The 21,779-nt window shown below is 46.7% G+C and overlaps 2 protein-coding genes and 1 long non-coding RNA gene across 55 annotated transcripts in view; 2 read left to right on the top strand and 1 right to left on the bottom strand.

Annotated features, from left to right (window-relative positions):
• The window catches only part of Gpr107 (G protein-coupled receptor 107), a 61,253-nt gene extending 58,144 nt beyond the window's left edge, over positions 1-3,109 (bottom strand). The window contains 1 exon segment of the mRNA NM_001107828.1: positions 2,954-3,109. Within this exon segment, the coding sequence (NP_001101298.1) occupies positions 2,954-3,076 (123 nt within the window). The 5' untranslated portion in view covers positions 3,077-3,109.
• On the top strand, positions 2,287-9,440 carry LOC147995414 (uncharacterized). 2 transcript variants are annotated; one of them, XR_015684239.1, is made up of 2 exons: positions 2,287-2,649; positions 8,753-9,440. It is a non-coding gene; the product is annotated as an uncharacterized LOC147995414 (long non-coding RNA). The 2 variants fall into 2 exon arrangements; XR_015684238.1 differs by lacking the exon at positions 2,287-2,649 and adding an exon at positions 3,164-3,607.
• Positions 9,441-13,385: 3,945 nt separating this feature from the next.
• The window catches only part of Fnbp1 (formin binding protein 1), a 115,629-nt gene continuing 107,235 nt past the window's right edge, over positions 13,386-21,779 (top strand). For 45 of the 52 annotated variants that reach the window (XR_015681229.1, XR_015681228.1, XR_015681227.1 and 42 more), the window contains exon 1: positions 13,386-13,582. Coding sequence is in view for 22 of the 52 variants with exons in the window: in XM_087647888.1 (XP_087504014.1) it covers positions 13,559-13,582 (24 nt within the window). In the remaining 30 variants the exon portion in view is untranslated. 52 annotated transcript variants of the gene reach the window in all.

Raw genomic sequence — 21,779 nt, 5'->3', positions numbered from 1 at the left:
TTGAGAGCTAAGCTGACAGATACAACGGCAAGCAAAAAGATAAATTACTTGCCTCAAACAAGATAGGCGGTAAGGGTGTCTAAGCCTGTCCTCTGACTTCTACATGAACACCTCAGTGCACACATACATAGACACATACACACATACAAACACGTGCACACACAGCACACGTCCACACAGAAGATAAAGTTACTGAACCATGGCATAGCATGGATAAATGTAAAAAGGATAAGAAGCCAGAGACAAGGTCTACCTGTTGTACAACCCCTTTGTCACGGGTACCTGCAAGGGCAGCTCTGTGAGACACAAAGCAGAAGAAGTGTGGTTTTCAAGACAGAAACTCTGTCTCAAAAAAAAAAAAAAAAAAAACCAGCAAGGAAAGAACTCTACCTTTCCATCTTTAAATGTTTGTGTGCATGGCTACTTTGCCTGCATGTATGCCTTTCAGCACATGCATGCCTGGGGCATGCAGACTGGCTCTGATGCTTGGGCACAGGGATGAAAAGGAGATTTATAAGTCAGCATATGAGATCTTTGGGAGGCAATTGCAATGTCCTATAACTGGGTAATAGTGACAATCATAGTAAATATTCACGAGGAGGGTCTAACAATGAAAATGTATGACTTTTATGTACAGAAATTACACCTCAAAAGGTTGCTTTTAAAAAATAAAGAATATATAGAAAGGTCAGAGTATAAGGGATGTGAGACAGGGAAAACAAACGAAAGATGGAAAATAAAGAAAGGGAATTGAAGGGGTTGGGGATTTAGTTCAGTGGTAGAGCGCTTGCCTAGGAAGCGCAAGGCCCTGGGTTCAGTCCCCAGCTCCAAAAAAGAACCAAAAAAAAAAAAAAAAAAAAAAAAAAAGAAAAAAAAAAAAGAAAGAAAGGGAATTGAAAATAAAAGTTTCTTTTTTGTTGTTTTTGTTTTGTTTTTAATTTAGAAAACTAAAGTTGCAGAGAAGTAACCTCAGCAGGGTGGGGTTAGTAGGCAGGATTAGTAGGTAATGGCTACTGAGGCACAGGACAGGTACATGGGAGTTCATTATGCAACTGTACCTACTCTGGTGCATTTGAAAGTGTCCATGTTAAAGCACGTTCACAAGGATCAATGTTATAGAAATGGCTCAGCAGTTAAGAGAACGTATGGCTCTTGAGAAGACCCAAGATCAATTCCTGGCACACTCATGGGAGAGCTTACAACTGCTGTTATTCCATCTCCAAGAGACCCCCCACACACACACACACACAGAGAGAGAGAGAGAGAGAGAGAGAGAGAGAGAGAGAGAGAGAGAGAGATCTTTTGAAAAAGAATCAATGCACATTCCTGACGTTTGATGATCATTTCGTGTTCTTGCAAGCCTGGGTTTTAACCTGATCGGGAAGATAATAAATAAAGGCTGCCTAAGAAAAAAAGATTCTAGTTCCAATTATAGGATAATCTCAGGGAACATGTTACAAGAGAGAAAACCATCAAGCCATTTGGCACAGGAGAGACATCAATCACAGAACTAAACTTAGGTTGACGCAAGAGAGAGGTCAACCACAGAACTACTCTAAGTTTACTACTACTACATAAAAAGGTTGGTCTGGAAGGTTGGAATATACTCATTACTCAGGCTGGCCAATATAAATACTGCCAGCGTTTGCCTATTGATACCTGGCACATGGCACTTTAATACTAGAAATGTTGGACAGGGAGCCAGGAGAGATGGTCCCAGTGTGTCCTGTTGCAAATTTTGTTTCTAATTCCTAAGCTTTATGAACTCAGCTAAATTATATACTCAATAAAAAACAATCTGCAAACCTCAAAATGGGAGAGTTTAGAAATCAGGGGTTCTCAGCCACAGAGTGATAAACCTGCAAACTTGGATACACTGATAAACTGTACCAAGATTGTGAAGCTACAGGAAGGCCAAGAAAGCTGGGTGGCCTTCAGGAAGCATTTCTCTGGGGAGAGCTCCTGCAGCTTTCAGTGGATTTTATAAGGAGCCAAGACTGACCTGTCTTGCGGGTAAGAGCCACTCCACTCAAGATCAACTTAATTTACAAACAAAAGCGGATAGCCCGAGTATGCCCAAGTACAGTCTGTCTGTACCCTTTAAACTCTACATTTACAAGACTTTATTCTTCACACCTAATGGAAAGTATTTTTAAAAGACAGCTGTGCCCAGATCCACAACTTCTTGGAACATTGACTATTACGAATATGTACAAGGCTTTGAGTCATAATGATGTCATCTTCTGTTCTCCAGGTATATTAACAGGCTGACAATCCTGTGTAAGTCTTAGAGAACTTTATATTGTGGGTTAGTTACTATAGCGGTTCTTGGTGTTCATCTCAGGCCTGTCATAAACGTCTTCCTTAGGCAATGACCACAGAGGGAGAAAGAAAAAGGCCCATTACTTAGAAACACTTTGAACGATGAGTAAATTCTCAGGCTTGTTTTTTCTTCTTGAAATCAAGGCATGTATTTCAAGCAAGATTTGAATTACTCTTGGGGATCCTGGCTTTGGTCAGTCAATTGAGCATCCCAAACCAAGCAGGAAAAACAGGCTAGGATTCCGCACAACTTCAACGCGCCAGATCAAGGAGCACAGAAGGGCGGAGAAGGCGGACAAGAGAAATCGTAATTACATTTATGAAAGGGTGAGTGGGGAAGGTTGTCACCAACGTGGAATCCAGGGAGGCCAGCTGGGAATCGCAGGAGCGGCCTCCGGGTCTTTGGAGATTTAGGCCGCGGCTGGACCTCTTCCCTACGACCTCAAACCCGCAGGGATCAGACTATCCCAGGCGGCCGCAAGGCGTAGTCCATCCCCACAGGGCAGCGCAGACCCCTTAGCTCAAGGGCCGAACTTAGAGACCCCGCAGGGCTAAAGTTGGCTCAGCCCCGGACAGCGGCCGCGCCCCCGTCGCCACTCCCTGATCCTGCCCCCAGCCTGCCAGGCCTTACTTTGAGCGCCAGGTGATGGACGCGGCCCAAGCTGGGGTCGACGAGCAGCTCCAACAATGCCAGCAGTGGTAGCAGCCGCGGGCAGAAGGAGCCCGTGCAGCCGAGGGGTACCCGGACGGCCATATTTATTCCAGCATCACCAGCTGCTTCCTCTCCCACTCACTTCCGGGTCAAAGTGCGGCGTCCCGGACGTGCTCTGGAAGGGGGCGGGGCTGCCGCCTCCCAGGTCCTTGAGATCATTTTCCGGGAAAATGCAACTCTGGTCTCCGAAGGACCTGAGCGGACCACCTCCTGACTGTTCAGTTGGCTTCCCAGGGCGGACTTCCGGCAAAGCCCCCATGGCGGAGCAAGTCCAACACGGACCTCCTTTCCGCCTCGCCTGGCTTGGGGGATTGAAGGACCTGGACAGAAGCCTGGAACCCTCAATGTCCGCCACTGACCCTGGCGGTTGACTGGAATGTCGTCGGTGGTAATAGCTTAGGAATTGCTGGCCTGTCTTAGATTCCTCGACTTATTATCCTAGGCCTTTTACACAAATCGCAGACTTAAAATAGTTGCAGTAATAGGATTTATTGAGTACAAGTGAAGCAATCCACTAGGCTTTTTTTTTTTTAAGTGGCATTTAATCTTTGGGGCAGTCTAATCAGATAAGAGGTAGGTGTCATGCTTTTTTTCTAGTCTACCTAATAAGAGATGGTCATTTTGTCCAGGCTGAGCTGGGAATCACATGCAAATTTTTAACTGATACGTCATTTTGTCTTGTGTGATTTCGTGCCGACGGTGCAGTCCGAGCCTTAATGTTTTCTATTTTGGTTTCTTTGGAAACTTTGCTTTTGATCCTTGGCACTTAATGGAATGACTTCGTTATAGATCCCTGGTTCCACTGTTTAACAAGGGGTTACGGGAAACAAGCATATTAAAACTGCTGATAACCAAGTCTGTTTAGTCTTTTGGTTCTTGTTTTTAACTGGACGCACAAGTAACATATGCTTCTGTGTATGTGCGCATAATTATTTAAGCAAAATAGGACAAAATGAAAACACTGGGGACTCCACTACCGGGCAACCACCACTGTATAGGTGTGTGAACATCTACGACAGAATCAGATTTCTATAGCTTTTTAACTGGAACAGTTAACAGGATATATTCTAAAGGTCTGGTTGCTTGGTTTTTTTTAAATTATGTATGTGTGTGCCATGTGTAGGTATCTGAGGGGACCAGAAGATGGTGTCACCCTCCGGAGCTGGAGTTACAGGCAATTATGTGTTACCTGACATCATGGGTGCTGTATACTGAACTCAGTTACTCTAAAAGAGTAGTAAGTGCTCTTTTTTTTTTTTTGGTTCTTTTTTTCGGAGCTGGGGACCGAACCTAGGTAAGCGCTCTACCACTGAGCTAAATTCCCAACCCCGTAAGTGCTCTTAACCACTCAGCAATGTCTCTATAATAGACATTATAGATGTCTATTATATATAGATAATAGATCTATATCTATATTACATATAGGTAGGTAATTAAGTTTTTATGTATGTTGGTTTTGTGTGTATGTGTGTGTGTATATATATGTATACATATATACATGTATATGTATACATATATACATATACACATATATACATATATATGTGCATATATGTATATATGTGTGTGTATATACATATATGTGTATATATGTATATATGTGTATATATATGTACATATATATGCATGCCATGGGATATTCCCAAAGAGACCAGAAGGAGGCATCAGATCTCCTGGAACTGGAGTTACCGGTGGTTGTCAGCCATCCACTATGCTTGCTGGAAACCCAAATTCCAACCCTCTGGAAGTACAAGAGCTCATAGCTGCTGAGCCATCTCTGTAGCCCAACATGATATGCTTTAATGCTACAAACTGTCATCTTAAAAAAAATCACCTAGAACTGTGAGGTGGTGGTACACATATTTAATCCAAGTGCTCAGAAAGCAGAGGCAGGCAAATCCCTGAATTCAAGGACAGCCTGGACTACTCAGAGAAACCCTGAGTTGAAAAAAACCAACCAAGCAAACAAAACAAATCGCTTTGTTGGTACTGCCCTGTCTAATTTAAAAAAAAAAAATCACACAAAAAAAAAATCACTTGGGAAAATGCAAACCTGAAAGTGATATGGATTTGGGTCCAGAGAAGGCCTTAGGTTTGTCTCTGTTTTTATACAATCTTCATACACTGATAACACCCTAATCCATTCCATGATTAAAAAAACAGTCAAGGGCTGGAGAGATGGCTCAGCGGTTAAGAGCACTGACTGCTCTCCCAGAGGTCCTGAGTTCAATTCCCAGCAACCACACGGTGGCTCACAACCATCTGCAATGGGATCCGATGCCCTCTTCTGGTGTGTCTGAAGACAGCAACAGAGTGTACTCACATACATGAAATTAAAAAAAAAAAAAAAGATATCTGCCAGATAAAAAAACAGTCAAAATTCAGTCACACCCTCTTCAAAGTCGAAAGTAGAAGTTGCAGATAGAGACACAAAGGTTGGAGTTTATCTAAAAATGCATTTCAGTTTCGTGGGAGGGGAAGGCAGTGAGGACTGTCTGGCGGCTGGCTTTTCTTCCCTTCCCTTGGGTCTTGGGCCATCTCTTTTGAATATGCAATCTTCCATGTTTGATCAGGATTTTCATCTGACCCTTACAGATTATGAAATCTAGAGCAGGAAACTCTAGAATTAATTTTTTGCAGCCCTACACAGAGAGAGGTGAGAAATTATTTCCTGAGTGTGTGCTATGTCATTAAAAGCATGAGAGTCCTATGAGGTGTCTATTTTCTTTCTTCAGATCAGGTTTAGTTAGATTAATTCAATGGCAGTCTGTTTATAGGTGACCCACCAGTACAGGCAGACTCTGCCTAATCACAAAGCCTAGGACAAAAGCCTGTCTTGCCTTGTGGCAAAGAACGAGGCCAGCTCATGCTTTGTTGGACTAGAAGGTCTGTAGATAATCCAGATTTGTCCACTTTGTTTAATAGGTGTGAAATCAGTGTCAGGGGACACTGAGTGGCTTTTCGAAGATCATACAGCCATTCGGGTAGTTTTAGCAGGCACCTGTAAAACCAGGGCTGAAACTGCTTACAGAAAACTGGGCTACTTGGCCAGTAGTATGAACAGCTTTTTATTAAAAAAAAAAAAGATTTATTATTCTATTTTATTGTGTGTATGTGTGGGGTTGGGGAGTGCATGTGAGTGCGAGTTTTCCAGAGGCCATAAGAGGGTCAGAACCCCTGGAGCTGGAAGGTGGTAGTGAGCCCTATGACAAGGGTGCTGGGAACCAGATTCAAGTCCTCTGCAAGAGCAGTGCACATGCAGAGCTGCCTCTCCAGCCTCGCCTGTCCAATTTTTTATAATTTTTTTTTTTGGTTCTTTTTTTTCGGAGCTGAGGACCGAACCCAGGGCCTTGCGCTTCCTAGGCAAGCGCTCTACCACTGAGCTAAATCCCCAGCCCCATATAATTTTATATTTTAAAAAAGGTAGCAAGGGCTGGAGAGATGGCTCAGAGGTTCAAAGCACTATCTGCTCCTCCAGAGGTCCTGAGTTCAATTCTCAGCAACCACATGGTAGCTCACAGTCATCTGTAATGGGATCCAATGCCTATTTCTGGTGTGCAGGCATTCATGCAGGCAGAAAGCTGTATGATGTATTCATAATAAATAAATACATTTAAAAAAAAAAGGTAGCAAGCTGACATGTGGACATAGCTATGACCCCATGACAGGGAGTCTGCGGTAAAAGTCAGATGCTGGAGACATGTTTATTTATGTACATGAGTGTATGCCTGAGTGTATGTGTATGCATGCTTCGTGCATACAGGAGTCTGTAGAGGCCAGAAGGGGCCATTAGATCCTCTGAAACTGGAGTTATAAGTGGTTGCTAGCCACCCTGAGGGTACTAAGAATTGAGACTTGGGTCCTCTGGAAGAGTAGTCGGTGCTCTTAATTACTGAGCAATCTCTTGGCCCCTGCTTAAGTGATTTTTTTTTTCTTTTAAAAAATGTTAAGTAAACAGAATTCTGAAATAAGTTCTCCCTTTTCCACGTGGTACTGCGGATTGGAGCGAGGCTTCATGCACGCTGAAGAAGCCACTGCACAATATTGTCATCCCACTTTGACTTCGGGAAGCCCAGCTCCTAACATGGTAATGGGGCTGGAGCGATAGCTCAGCACGCAAGGGGACTTTCTAGTGTTACAGAGGACTGAGGTTTGTTTCTGGAGCTCACGTGGTGGCTCACTACCTGTAACAACACTTCCAGGGGATCTGCTGGCCTCTTCTGGCCTCTGCAGGCACCTGGCATCGATACCTACATGCAGGCAAACATATACATAAATATAATAATAGTAAAAGCCAGACATGATAGCACATGCCTTTAATCTCAGCCCTCGAAAGGCAGAGGCAGGTGAATGTCTATAGGTTAGAAACCAGCCTGGTCAACGTAAGTGAGTTCCAGCACAGCCAGGGCTTCCTAGGGAGACACCATCTTGATGACGATGACAAAGATGATGACGGTAGCATGGGACTGGAAAGATGACTCAGTAATTAAGGTCACTTGCTAGTCTTCCAGAGGACACAAATGGAGTTCCCAGCACCCACATAGGAAACTCACAACTACCTGTCATCCCAGCTCCAGGAGACCCAGGATCTTTCTCTGGCCTCCACAGGCACTACACGCATACACACATAGGTAAAATGATAAGGACCAACAAGTAATAAAGTCCAGCACCACCTTTTAGAAGGTCTGTCTGTAAATGTGACTAATGCTAAAAAGCAGAATGTTCAGCTACTCGGTTCCTCCTAGTGGTGGTAAAATATTATTCCAAAGATAATTTTATAGTGTTGTTGGGGTGAATGTTTTACCAGACCTTAAAATTAAATCTTTAGGATTCTTTCATTTTTAACCTTGGGAATTATGGCACAACCTCCCTCAGGCCATATCAATCAGATCTGCTCAGCAGTTCATGAGAATGTCTGTCTTCGTGTGTGTGTGTGTGTGTGTGTGTGTGTGTGTGTGTGTGTGTGTGTGTGAACCTTATGGATGTGGTTATCTTGTAACCCAGAGGAAAGAACCTGGAAGACCCCTAACAAAGTTTTTTACTTTGTTACAAGGAGTCAGTGTGGAATGTTCTTCAAACACTGGATCCCTGCAAGGTGTAACACATGACTTCTGAGTTTCCAGAAAACGTCATTTGCGAAACCAGGATGCTGCAACCACATATCTTATTGAGTAACAAAACAAGTTATGCCTGCTTCTCCCCGTCAGTGCTTTCAAGGGGTGTTAAACCTGGGGCTGACTAGAAAAGCCTGGAGGTCAGGAAGGACAGAACTCCTAAGGCCTGGCTTTGAGCCTTGCTGTCTTAGTCAGGAGCCTTCGGGTTTGCACGATCAGTTCAAAGTTGCCACTAGTAGGAAACTAGGGGTTGAATTCAAATTGTAGTTTGGATTTAGTGCTATTGATAATATTTAGCCTGGGCTTGGACTGTTGGAGGAAATAAGATATAACTGACGTTTGTTTTTCTTTTTACCACAGTTTTTATTACATTTATGTATGTATGTATGTGTGTGTATGTATGTATGTATGTATGTATGTATGTATGTATGTATGTATTGGGGAAAGGACACATGCCACCAGAGAAGGGGGTGGGGAGGATAATGTTCAAAATCTGTCCTGTCTTTCCACCATGTGAGCCACAGGGATAGAACTCAAGTGGGACAGGTTTTGCTGTAGCCCCTTCACTTGCTGTACTATCTCACGTGTCTGTCTGTCTTTTCAGAAGAGTTCTTTCGGACCCAAAAGCTAACAAAGTGGAGGGAACCAGAGGCTTTTCCGGGCCTGGTAACATCTCCTGGCTATGTCTTCCAGATTGCCCCAGAGAATCTCAGGCATCTCTTGGGACAGAGAAGAAACCCTTAAAGCATCTTTTTGGCAACTGAGAAAATCTCAGTCCTGTGGCCCCAGGACATCTTCAGTGGGCTTAAGGTGAGCTGGAGGTAAACCTGAGACTCACTTTTCAACCTGGGACACTATATATATATAAAACCTGCTTGGCTGGTGACAGACCGTGTTTCGTGATTTCCAGAGCCTTTACAGACCTCAGAGAGCTCAGCAATCAGGTATTAAAAACTAGTTGCAGTTGTAAAACTGCACTCACGGGGTTGGGGATTTGGCTCAGTGGTAGAGCGCTTGCCTAGCAAGCACAAGGCCCTGGGTTCGGTCCCCAGCTCCGGAAAAAAAAAAAAAAAAGACTGCACTCACTAGAAAGTTCCTAGGTTTAGCCTGTTCCTTCTTCTGCTTGGCTGCGGACTGGACTCCTGAGTATGTACAGCTGGTTCTCAATTTACCATGGTTTCACCAACAGTCGTGGGCTTACAGGAATACTAAATGCCTTTTTTGGACTCAGGTCACTTCAAGGCCAGCCTTGGCTGCATAGTAAGTTTGAGGTCAGCCTAGACTACATGAGACCCTGTCTTAAAAAAAAGACAAACAGGACTGAAAAGATGGCTCTGTGGTTAAGAGCACAGACTGCTCTTCCAGAGGTCATGGGTTCAATTCCCAGCAACCACATGATGACTCACAACTATCTGTGATGGGATCCGATGCCCTCTTCTGGTGTGTCTGAAAACAGATACGGTGTACTCATATTCATAAATAAATAAATAAATCTTTAAAAAACAAAGTCTGGCAGTGATGGCATGTGCCTTTAATCCCAGCACTTGGAAGTCAAAGGCAAGTGGATTACTGTGAGTTTGAGGCCAGCCTGGTCTAGAGAGTGAGTTCCAGGGCATCCAGGGAGACTCTGTCTGCAAAACAAACAACAAAAACCAACCAACCAAAAACCAAACAGTAAGCCAGGCTTGAAAGCGCGCCCTTTGAATCCCAACACTCAAGAGGCAGAGGCAGGCAGATCTTGGTGAGTTCAAGACCAACCTGGTCTACATAAGGATTTCCAGCCAGCCATGAATGCACAGAATAAAAAAGGGGATGGGAGGGGATGGGGATTTAGCTCAGTGGTAGAGCGCTTACCTAGGAAGCGCAAGGCCCTGGGTTCGGTCCCCAGCTCCGAAAAAAAGAACCAAAAAAAAAAGGGGGGGGGGATGGGAGAATTGAGACTTAACTCTATTGTAAGTTGGGCTGTGGGAATTTTTAAGCTAAAATATGTTAGAAACTATTGAACAAAACAAAAAAAAATGTCATTGGGAAACTCTTATGGTCGTTCAGGCCTGGAGGTCCAGCTGTAACAGCAGTTTGGAAGACATTACTTCCTTGCTGTGGCACAGAGAGAAGGAAACCCGTATCTGTGCCCTCTGTGCTAAGCGCTTTGCAGATATTTTCTACATCTGAAGAAGCTGTGAGGTCACTGTTCTATTGTAAGAGAGGAAACTGAGGTTTGGAGAAGGGAAGCTCTGCAGCTGGCTGCACCGAGCTCTGCATATCTGAAGTGCAGATGGTGTAAGTGACCAGAAGCCACACACTTAGTAAGGACGGAACACCAGGACCCCAGCCGTCCCCCAGTCTGCCCCAGAAACCCTCCCATCTGCCACCATACCTACAAACCCAAGTCAATGTTCATTAATCCTAATCAGGTTTAGAACAGACCAAAACCCTGATAGATTTGCCTCTAACTACTCAGAAATGCTGACTGAGGCCAGAGGGTCACCCGCCAAAGTTCTGGGCTGCACAGTAAAGGCACTTGCCATGGAGCCTGATGACAAATTCAACCCCTGGAACTCATGCTGTAGAGGGAGAAAACTGACTCCCACAAGTTGTCCTCTGGCCTCCACATAAGTGCTGTACATAAATGCCAACACACACTCATATACACACAACGAAATATATAAACAGACTAAGCTTTACAAGGTCGCAGCATGAGCCTTCAATCCCACCACCACTCGGGAGGTATAGGCAAGCGGATCTCTGTGAGTTTGAGGCCAGCCTGGTCTACAAAGGGAGTTCCAGAACAGCTAGGGGTGTTACACAGTGAAACCCTGTCTCCGAGGGGAGGGGGGAAGAAGGAAAGAACAAACTAAGCAGCCAGAAGCCTGTGCAGGAGTGGCCTGTGCGGTGTCTGTCCAGATGCCTGCTTTTAGAGTTAGCATCTTCCATGCCATGAGACCATTCAAAGGCGAGGACCACAGCTTAGTGACTCGGTGGAGTAGGCGTGCAGCTGTGCTGAGCCAGCATCTGCCAGGGTGAGAACCTCCCAGCTAGAGAATCGATACTTTATCTGTCTTTCACTTTTCTGAGCCTTCTCACTCTAAGCCTCTTAGAGTTGCCTTCCAGGTTCACCCAAGTGAAAGATACGTTAAGTGTGCTCAGTTAGCCCAGCTCCTGCAGTCCACTGTGGCTTCCAGAGGTTCCGCAACTAATGTGTAAAACGTTTCCTCTTCAGGCATCGTTCTCTCCTCCTTCCTTCCACTTTTTCTTTAGGGCACAGGTCACTTTACCTCCCGGCTAGCCTATGTTTTGCAAGTAGCATTCTAGTTTTCCAAAGTCAAGATTAGATCATTTTGTGGACGGAAGAGGAAACGACAAACGAGCAGGGAGAGAGGCATGGGTGACGAGAATGCCAGCACGCAGGTCTCCCTAGTATGGCCATTCCCAGTTTGGAGCAAATAAAACCCAGTGGCATTGTGGGACCTGGGGAGATGGCTAAGTGTGGCTAAGAGCATGGGTTTGCCTCTCCATGGGTAGCTCACAACCATCTGCAGTTCAGTTCCAGGGGCTCCAACACGTCTCTGACCTCCAAGGACACCAGCCATGGGTGTGCTTCACTGATACACATGCAGACAGAATGCAGACTTACCCAGTGACATTGCTAACATTGTTTACATTTCCAAGCCCTCCAACTCACCCTAGCCATAAATCTGCCCCGGCAGGGAGGTGGCTGGCCATCCTGACTCCCACATTCCCAGCAGTCTAGGGAGTAAAGAGTGCTCAGACCTGGTAAATGTGGGAGCAAAATATTTAAAACAGACGTGAAGGATGGGGGCCTGTAGCTTGAAACTGACAAAAGACAGACCAAAAATAGTTTTGATGGTTGTAATGTAGCTACCCAGCAAAGGAAGTAGGAGGTCCTAAGGCTTAAGGAAAGGGTCCTGAGCTCCGCCCCTCCTTCCTTTTTCTTTCTTTCCTTTTTCTTTTTTAAACAAATTATTTTGTGCTTATTTCTTTTTTCTAAGACAGGGTCTCACTATGTAGCTGGTGACCTGTAGCTGGGCCTTTGACTCATAGAGATCCACCTGCCTCTGCACCCTTACTGCACCATTGTTGTTTTTATCTTAGTTAAGCTTTCCTTTTGAGGTCCACCTCAGCCTGCTTGGTACTTACTATGTGGCTCAGGTTGGCCTTGAACTTGCAGCAGTGTTCCTGCCTCTGCCTCGGGAGTGCCAAACTCCAAGTATGGGACAGCACACACTGGGCTGAAATTCACCCTTTAAAGAGAATTAACTCCCACGCGGAAAAAGATGAACAGGTTCAGAAGCAGGGAGTGGAGAAACGCGTTTAGAAGAGAGTCAAGACTCTGGAGGAGTGGTTCCAGTATTCAGAGAAGAAAGGTTGTGGAAATAGGACACGAAGGATTCTGAGATGGTTACCATTCTTCGTCAGCTACCCACTGGCTGGTTCATGTCCCTCGGTTCACACCGCTAGGCCGGGGACTGGTAGACACTGCCTTCTTTCGGCAGCTGGGCTCTCCTCCCAGATAGAGGTGAAGTCCATCCAAGACCACCCAGCCAAAGAGTGCATTGGCTGGATTTGAACCCTCCAAAGTCTCTGTGGGCCCTTCAGAGATACTGCTGTCCCTTCATCGGTGCAACAGAACTTTATTGCCGAGATTCCTGGCCGAACAGGTAGGGAAAGGCACAAATTATAATTCTTTGGGGCATACATTCCCGAGTTCCTTCTCTGGTTCCTGGATCTGCTGGATTGCTGTTCTCAACGTCCTGTGTACACTGTGCACTGGCGTCACGGTTCCAGGCCCCACTCCCACGCACGCTGCTGAGCACCTTGGGCCTCCTCAGTGTCTGGATGGTGGGAGAAGCCACTCCGGGAGCTTCTAAGGTGGGCGTCGGTGGACACCAGGCAAAAGTTCTGAAATGCAAAACAGCGGTGGGCGCGGTGGGTAGAAGGTAGACAGCAATAGAGCGACGTGATCACCGGCCACCCAGTCTGAAGACAGAGAGCACCGGTCCCAAGAGAGTTGGGTGCGCTGGCTGCCGAATAACAATGACCTGGACAAGTCCCCAGGGGTTCGCGTCCTTCCAGACCCCCCAGGCAACCGCGCCAAAGGGAGCCTGGGGGCGGGACGGTATGCACGAGCTGTCAGTCCGGTCCCGCCCCGTCCCGCCTCTTGTCCCGCCCCACCCCGCCCCTCGGCTCTGGTGCGGGGAGGGCGCGCTGCGGCGCTCGCTTCTGCTGCTTCCTCGGGCCATTTTGCTCCGCGCGGAGCGACGAGAGGTGGCGAGCCGGGGCTAGAGGCGCGAGCCGGAGGAAGCGGCGGGCTTTCCGCATTCTCAGGGTCCGGAGGACCGCAGCGATCGCCGGCGAAGGGGGTCGGGGGCCCCTTCCCGGTCCCTGCACCATGAGCTGGGGCACTGAGCTCTGGGTGAGTGAGGGGCCGGGCCGCGGGCGGCCTGGGCGGGAGGCGCAACGAGGGGCCTCGGCGTGCGTCGTCGCCCAGCAGAGGGAACGCGGATCGAGTGGCCCCGGCGGCCTCGGGGCGGCGCGGAGCTAGGTTCTGGCTCCCGGAGCGGCAACCCGCGGGCGTTCCCCGGGGGCGTGGGGCCCGCGCTGTGCCGGGCTGCGTAATTGCGCGCGCCCTTGGCCGGAGCTCTGGGGCCGATCCACAGGCTCGGAGGTGCGGGCGGATCCCGCGCTACTCCCGGGGGCGGGGCGGCCTGGCAGGCGCAAGGTTTTGGGTCTCCGGTTTGCGGGTGCCGGGAGCGAGGGGGTAAGGTCTTCTCTCTGGAAGTGAGGAGTTTAGCCTCGAGGCGGTTGGGGCGCACTTATAATCTTGGGGACAGCTCAGATTCTGAATTTGAGGGGGGCTGCGGTGTTTGGTCCGCAGGGGGACAGCAGTAGGGGAGATCATAGGATACCACGAAGGGACGGCTGCCGGGGACCTGGTTCTGTCCTGCTGCCCAGAACAAACGAAATGGTTTCAAGAGGGGATGACCTCGCGGGGATCCTTCGTTTGGGGGTGCAGGTGGGTTAGTGAGCAGCTTGTGTCTGGAAACGGTCCCATCGAGGGCGAGCAGAGGACGCCAGGGCAGCTCTCAGGGCATCTCCGGGAAAGGGAGGCTGTTGGCCGAGGGGCAGGGCCTGTTGCCCTGCCTTCCTCTGGACTCGAGCACCGGGGAAAGGCTGGGTTCAGGCTGGCGGTGCAATGGCCTGGGTAAAGGTGGCGACGAAACCGCGGTTACTGCGCAGAAATGTGCCGGAGATCAGTCCTCAGTGATAAACTCCTAAGTGCCCGCTGACTACCTTTCTGAATTTCATTTGCGAAGGGTGTGGAGGGGAAAGTGTGGGGTGGTGTTGCCATCCAAGATGAGGCCAAGAAATGTCATGTCAAAATAAGGTTAGGGCAATTAGGGAAATGCAGTGCATTCTCCTTAAATTGTTTTCTTTTGCTTTGATTGTTTTTACATAACCATTTCTTAGACTACAGCAGCTTCTGTTAATACTAAAATCCTGGGAGCACTGGTTCCCAAGATAACTCATTTCATCAATATCCTCTGTCGAAGGGATTTCCATTCATTCGGCTGTCAAAATGTCAGGTGACTGGTGCAAATGCCCGTTTAGAAAATAAATATAACACATAGTTTGAAGCAACTTGTACACACCCACATTAGGCAAAGCTGCTTGCCTATGAGTGCTATTTTCTTTTCTGATTTGGGGGTGTGTTGTTTGGTTAGTTGATCGTTTTTATTTTCTCACCTAGGGTGGGGGCACATTAGAAGTCAAGGTCAGCGACAGAATGGAAATCTGTGCACTTGTTCAAGCAGCAGGACGTAACTGGGAAGGTAGAAAATACTTGGTTCTTAGGTGACTTGAGGAGGTGGGTATTTTGTAGCCATATTGGCGAATGTTGTAGCTGGCGATCCAGAAGGCAGGTAGCTGGGCGAAAGAGCTGAAGCCAAGTCTGCCCTTCCTGCATCTTCTGGGAATGGAAGACAGGAAGTTAACACAGGAGCCTGCCCTGCCGGCTCACACCTGTAATCCAAAACACTGGAGAGGCTGAGGCAGGAGGATTGCCGTGAGTTTGCATCCAGCCTGGAATACATAGTGAGTCCCAGATCAGCAGGAACTACATGGCAAGACCTTGTCTGAAAAAAAAAAAAAAAAAAAAAAAGCAAAACAGAAAGCTACCGAGGATGTGACTCAGGTAAAAAGACTTGCCTGGCCTGGACCTAGATGAGGCACTGAACCTAGCACCAGAGGTGAAGAGAAGAGAATGTTGGGAAGTATTTTAAATGGTGAGTGATATGAAGTATCTGGATTTAGCTTACTTGATAAATTTACGGGTTTGCTTATGGCCAATAGCAAATCAGCCTGCCATAACTGTGTATGAAATATATGGCAATGAAAAAACAGGGCGGCCTAATTTTTACTTTTTGTTTTGTTTTTAAGGCCTGCTGAGTACAGGCCTTTGCCTCTGGGTAGCTTAGAGTTTAATGGAGGGAACAGGTGAGCATGTTATAACACTATCAAGAAAAATTAGTGCAAAACTTGGGTTTTAAGGCTATCAACTGTCTAAAACAGTTTTCCGGAAAGGAAGGAAGGAAGGAGAGCAAGGCAGCCTAGGGGATGAAGGAAATCAGAGCTGAAGAAGCCCTGTTTCCATCTGTGTCTAGTGGTCAGAAGCTTGGAGATGTGCAGTGTCCTGGCGGGCAGGCCAAGGCCCTGATTGAGGGTTTTCCTTACATGGTGGCTTTGGAACCTCGCTGTAGTAATGAGCTAATGACGGGTCGCTAAAAGCCTCACTTGGCAGAATGATACTTCTAGATGCGATGGATGGGGTTCGGGTGGCCTTGAGTGGTTGGCGGCAGGTGGCCACAGCATTCATGACCTTCGCCAATCCTAACAGACTTTGTGAAGTCTTAGGACTTTAGTGAAAGTAAGGCCCTAAAAAAAAAAAAAAAAAAAAAAAAAAAAAAAAAACTTCTGGTTTCGAACACTTGTTCTAGGTAAAAAAGCCTACTCTTAAGCCACATCCTGCTTGGTAAGGAGTGACACTCTTTTCTTCTAAAAACCCCTTTAAGGCAGAAAGCATTTGCAATCTAGGTGAGCACTGGAAAACTGTAAAATGTCAGGAAGTTAGAAAAACTTTTGTATCAAGAGTGTAATAAAACCAGCCCTGCTGGCTCAGGTTTGTAATCCCAGCTAGTGGGAGGTCAAGACAGAAGGCCTGAATGTTCAAGGCCTGTCTAAGCAACTTAGAGTGAGTCGATGTCAAAAATCTAGAACACAGAGAGGGATGGGGCCATAGCTCAGTGGTAGAGAGCTTGCGTACGTAGCTCACATGAAGCCTGGGTTCTGCCCCTGGTACTGGGGTAAGAGAAAGACAGAGTCTAAATGGCAGGTTTAAATTTTATTTTTTATTATTTATTTATTTATGTATGTTTTGTTTGAGACATGGTCTAACTGTAACCCTAGCTGACATGAAGCTCACCCTGTGAACAGGCTGGCCTCTAACTCACAGAGATCCTCCTGTCTCTGTCTCTGCCTCTGCCTCCTTAAACAGCGGTTGGTTTTTGACTTGACTGGGTTAGTGCTGAAACCCGGGCTCCAGGATAGGTTGCTTGCACGCAGCAGACCCTAGGTTCACCTCCAGTGTGGCCAAAAGAGAAAAGGGGAAATCCGTTCATTACAAATTTCAGCAATCTTCCTGTAACTGGGTTATAATAAATCATTTCTGTAACTCCATAACGTTGAACAACTGCTAAGTTCAAATGCCCCAAGCCTCACTGCTGTGAGCTCCTCCTACAGGCTGGAGAATGGCACTTACCTTCCTGACAGCACATGCTAGCCTGGGACATCAAAATCTCAGGGGACATTTATGTCTCTACAAGAGATTCATCAGAACAGAGCTGGGGTATAGCTCGTTGGTGCATTTGCAATCTAGGTGAGCTTTGGAAAACTATAAAATGTCAGGAAGTTAGAAAAACTTTTGTAGCAAGAGTGTAATAAAACCAGTTTAGCATATGTAAGACCTTGAGCTAGATGTGTGTGTGTAATGTATATATTATACATATAGTTATTAACATATATGTATATATAATATGAAGTGTTTTGTATATGCATATATTCTTAGATACTGTAAACATAGACTCTTTTCCAACAGTTTGAGATTCCCAGTAAAAGTTAGCAGGCGATAGAGAGACTGTCACCTCCTTCTGTGCTCTTTTGTACCCAAATGAACACAGTCTGGCTACGTTTCTCTTTCATCCCTTATACACGTAATTTGGTGCATGCTCCCACTCCCACCACATGTGCATAAACACACATATGCGCACATATGAGCATTGTCTTTGAAAAGCAATTTCTTTTCTGGGGGTCATGGCACTTGGGCCTGGGAGCTCTGGGAGTTACATTAGGGCACTTTATAATGTGTTAAGGCATTGAACTAGGCAATACTGATTCTTTTCCAACTGGAAGTAGTGAGGGTTAACAGTTTCTGGGAGAGGTGTGAGCTCTGCTGCCTTTGACTTCTAATTGGGAGCAGAAACTTAACGGCCATTCACAATCCTTCCTCACAATCCTTCCTCGGTGCCCTGGCCTTTAGCAGTTTCTGTTTGGGATGAGCACAGCAAGGCCACCAGCACAAATTCAGTCAGTCTTTGCACCTAGCCCTTCTGGTTAGCAGAAATGAAGAAAAATCAGCGCCCAGGCAGGCCAGTGACCCTGCAGTCAGCTCACATCCTGCAGTTTGTAAATTAGTTCAGAAGGAATGTGTGCGCTCACTGTTTTTGGGCTAAGGAGAGCGTGATCTCAAGCATGCTCTGAGACATTTGCCCGGGCTCAGTGTGGGGCTCTCTGGATCTCACACATGGCCTTGGTGAGCTATGAAAAGGACTAAGGCTTCAGTCCGGCATCCCCAACTTCTATCTAGCTCAGCCCTGATTCGTGTTTCCCTGCAAGCATCACTCACAGCTCCACCCACACGTAAGAAAGGTTTTATTTTGACACTGAAAAATTGCACCCTACCAAGAATACACAGATGCCCCGAGGAATTAATCTAATTAGACTTTAGAATGTGGGTGTGAAGTCATCAGGAATTTGTATGGAAATACTCGTTTTCTGTTTTAGTACCCCAAATTCATATGAGCTAGGCTCCTGGTGTGATAGAACACTTTAAGTCCTAAAGGCAGAGTCTCAGCACTATATAGCTTAGGTTGGTCTAGAACTCATGATACAGCCCAAACTTTTCCCCTCTAAGAAAACCTCCTGCTTCAGCTTCTCAAAGTGCTGGGATTACAGGCGTGAGCCACCACACCCAGCACAATATCCACCTTGTTTTCTTGCAAAGGGAAAAAATATCTTTTATATAAAAACTGTAACCTCGGACCTGGGTTCAATTCCCAGCATGCATGTGGTGGCTCACAGCCATCTGTAACTTCAGCCCTACAGGATTCCATGCCCTCTTATACCCAACATTTTATGTGTATCATAAAATTAAAACATTGAAACAAACCTGGGCTATTTAGGGCACTTGCTGCCAACCCTCAGCTGAGTTTCACTAAGTCGGGGGAGAGGCCTGATTCTTGCATGTTGCTCTCTGACTTCCACACACACACTGTAACAGCACAGGCGCCCGGATGCATGGATAAGTTAGTGAAAAAAGAAACAGTGACTTCATACGAGCTGGGGGAGGGCGAGAGAGGTTTCCGTTAGGACAGACCGCCCTAGGAATTGGAATTGTGGCTTGCTGGCTTGGTTGGTGGTATTGTTTTGTTTTGTTGTTGTTGGCTTATTTTGGTTTTTGGTTTTTCAAGACAGGGTTTCTTTGTGTAGCCCTGGCTGTCCTGGAACTTACTATGCAGACCAGGTTGGCCTCGGACTCAAAGAGATCTGGCTGCCTCTGTCTCCCCCTTCCAAGTACTAGGATTAAAGACCTGCACCACCACCAACCTGCTTGTTTGGTCTCCTCCTCCTCCTTCTCCTCCTCCTCCTCTTCCTCTTCTTCCTCTTCCTCCTCCTGCTCTTCCCCGTCTTCTTCCTCCTCCTCTTCTTCTTTCTCCTCCTCTTCTTTTTCTCCTTCCTCCTTCCGCTTTTTTTCTGTTTCCTTTATCTGTTTAGTATTTGTTTATTTATTTTTTTTTTTGAGTCAGAGTCACATATAACTCAAGCTGGCCCGAACTTATCACTGAGGGTGACCTTGAGTCTGAGCTGAGATTACAGACATGCACCAGCATGCAAGGCTGTATGCAGCGCTGGGGTTGGAAGCCTGGGCTTCCTGCACTCTTAGCAAGCACTCTGTCAACTGAGCCACATCCCCAGCCAAGAATCACTTAGCCTGGCCCCAGCAATCTTTCGTGCATCTCCCCCTTGTATTTCTTCCTTTTCTAAAGCCGCCTCCTAATTGCCTCAGCTGTGCAGACAAGCAACACCCCACGCACTGCCCCGTGACCTTAACCACGGCAGAAGAGTTGCAGTCTTGATTGCCATCTGTTGAAGGCTTCCGAGTCCCAGGAGCTGTGGGAACATCCCATCCGCGCTCTAGCTCTCCCCCATAGGGACGGGGTTCCACTTGTGGCAGCTTTCGGAAGAAGATACTTTCAGAAATGCGCAAGGCCTCCAGCCGGAGTGGGGGTTGGGGCACTTCACTCTTTGACAGGAAATCAACAAGTCGCCATGCAGACCTCTAATCAGGGAGATGCAGGTAGAGGCAACCCATTTCAGGGAGGCTTACACTGAGTAGAAATGGTTACCATCTGTCCCCAAGAAGAGCATGACTTTGACCTTCATCTTGATTACTTCTTCTAGGATGATAGTGTGTGACCAAGGCCTTGACTTTGACGATGAGACAAAGCCAAGCAGCTTGGCAGTGACTCCATTTTTGGTGCCTCTTCATGGTGAGGCAAGAGGGTGAAACATCTTACCCAAGGTCACAGAGTAGTGAGTAGAGATTTGTTCTCAGAACCCTAGGTCTGTGGGAGTCTGAAATAGTTTTATTTATGTGTTTAGTGCACCAACCCTAGTGCTCGCCCCTTTAAAATAAAAAAAAAAATAAATAACATCTCTGTTAACTTTATATGCATACATAAGGGGGTGCGCATGTGCCATGGCAGGAGAGAGGTCAGAGGACAAGTAGTTGAGGTTAGCTCTCTCCTTCCATTGTGTGGTTCCTCAGGTCACCAAGCTTGAAGGCAGGCACCTTCACCCATGCAACCATTTCATGAACCCAAAAAACTAGCCAGGCCTAGTGGCTTACAGTTGTAATCCCAACACTCTAGTCTGGGCTCTATAGCAAGACTCCGCCTTACAAAGCAAACAAAACAACTAAGTCTATTGTTCCAGCAGTTTGCTTTGTCTCTCTCTCTCTCATCTTTGTTTGAGCGTTTTAATAAAGAGAATTTCAAATAAACACAAAGTAGAGAAAATAATATCATGAGTCCCCACCCGCACCGCCCTTCACACACACACACACACACACACACACACACACACACACACACACACACACACACACTCCCCATCACCCAGGCTCAGGAATGGCTGGGCTCTGCCATCCTGTGCCATTGGGTACCCAGTGTATTCTTGCAGGGTTTTCTGCCAAACATCACAATGCTTTCCTGCTTCCTGGCTTTCTGGAGAACCAAGCCCAGACCATGTATTCTCCCCATGGCTTAAACTCTGGAGAGCCAGAACAGATATGTAGCTCTTGGGAGGTAAGAAGATGTTAAATATTTCTTCCCAGAACCTAACAGCTAGCTAGTTAGTTAGTTTTTAACTGAGACTCAGGCAGGCGAAGCCACTCCCTCCGTCATCCATGAGAGCTGCTCACATGTAAATGAAAGTTTCTCTTTCAGGCACCCTAGTCACAGCTCAAAGCTTGCAACTGTGTTACTAGCCAGGCTTCTCTTCTGCCAGCACCTGCTTCTGTTTCCCTAGTCAGTGACATAGGGTTGGGTCCCTGAAACCTGTTTGGTTTTTCTTATCTGGGGGTCGAACCTAGAGTATGACGCGTTGTTTGTAAAATATTCTTCCGGGGGCTGTGACTCAGAGGTTAAGACCTATGGCTAGTTAGCCAGAGGACCTGGCTTCCAGACTCCCAGGGTCCACATGGTGGCTCACAGCCACAGTGAGACTCCAGTGCTCTCTTTTGGATTCTGAGGTCCCTGCATGTACATGGTGCACAGGCACACAAACAGACAAAACACTGTACACATAAAATAACACCCCCACACACAACCCTCTTCCCCAGACATTTACCCCACCACCACCCCATTTTTTCCTTTTCTTTTACCTTTTTGCTCTTCAGAGTTCAGTAAGAGGTCCAGGTTGACCTTTAACTCTCTCTAGCCCTATGCTAGAATCTTCTGTTTCCATCTTTCATGCAGCTGGGATACAGGGTTGTAATCAAATGAAGTGTTTGAGGCCACTGTTACTGAGAAGCCATGGGCCGGCTAACTGCTGTGGGCTGCAGACCTGGTAGGTGGACACGGTTGCCAATGAAGCTGCTGGGTGTCATTTATCCAGCAATCCTCTCAAATTTTCTTCTTCTCTCTCTCCCTACCCCCTACTTTTTTTGTCTGTCTGTTTGGTTTGGTTTGGTTTTCTGAGACAGGGTTTCTCTATAT

This window comes from Rattus norvegicus, chromosome 3 (assembly GCF_021556685.1).
Source record: "Rattus norvegicus strain SHRSP/BbbUtx chromosome 3, alternate assembly SHRSP_T2T, whole genome shotgun sequence".
Taxonomy (NCBI): domain Eukaryota; kingdom Metazoa; phylum Chordata; class Mammalia; order Rodentia; family Muridae; genus Rattus; species Rattus norvegicus.
Note: the sequence above shows the minus strand (reverse complement) of the source record. Positions and strands in the feature narration are given on the sequence as shown.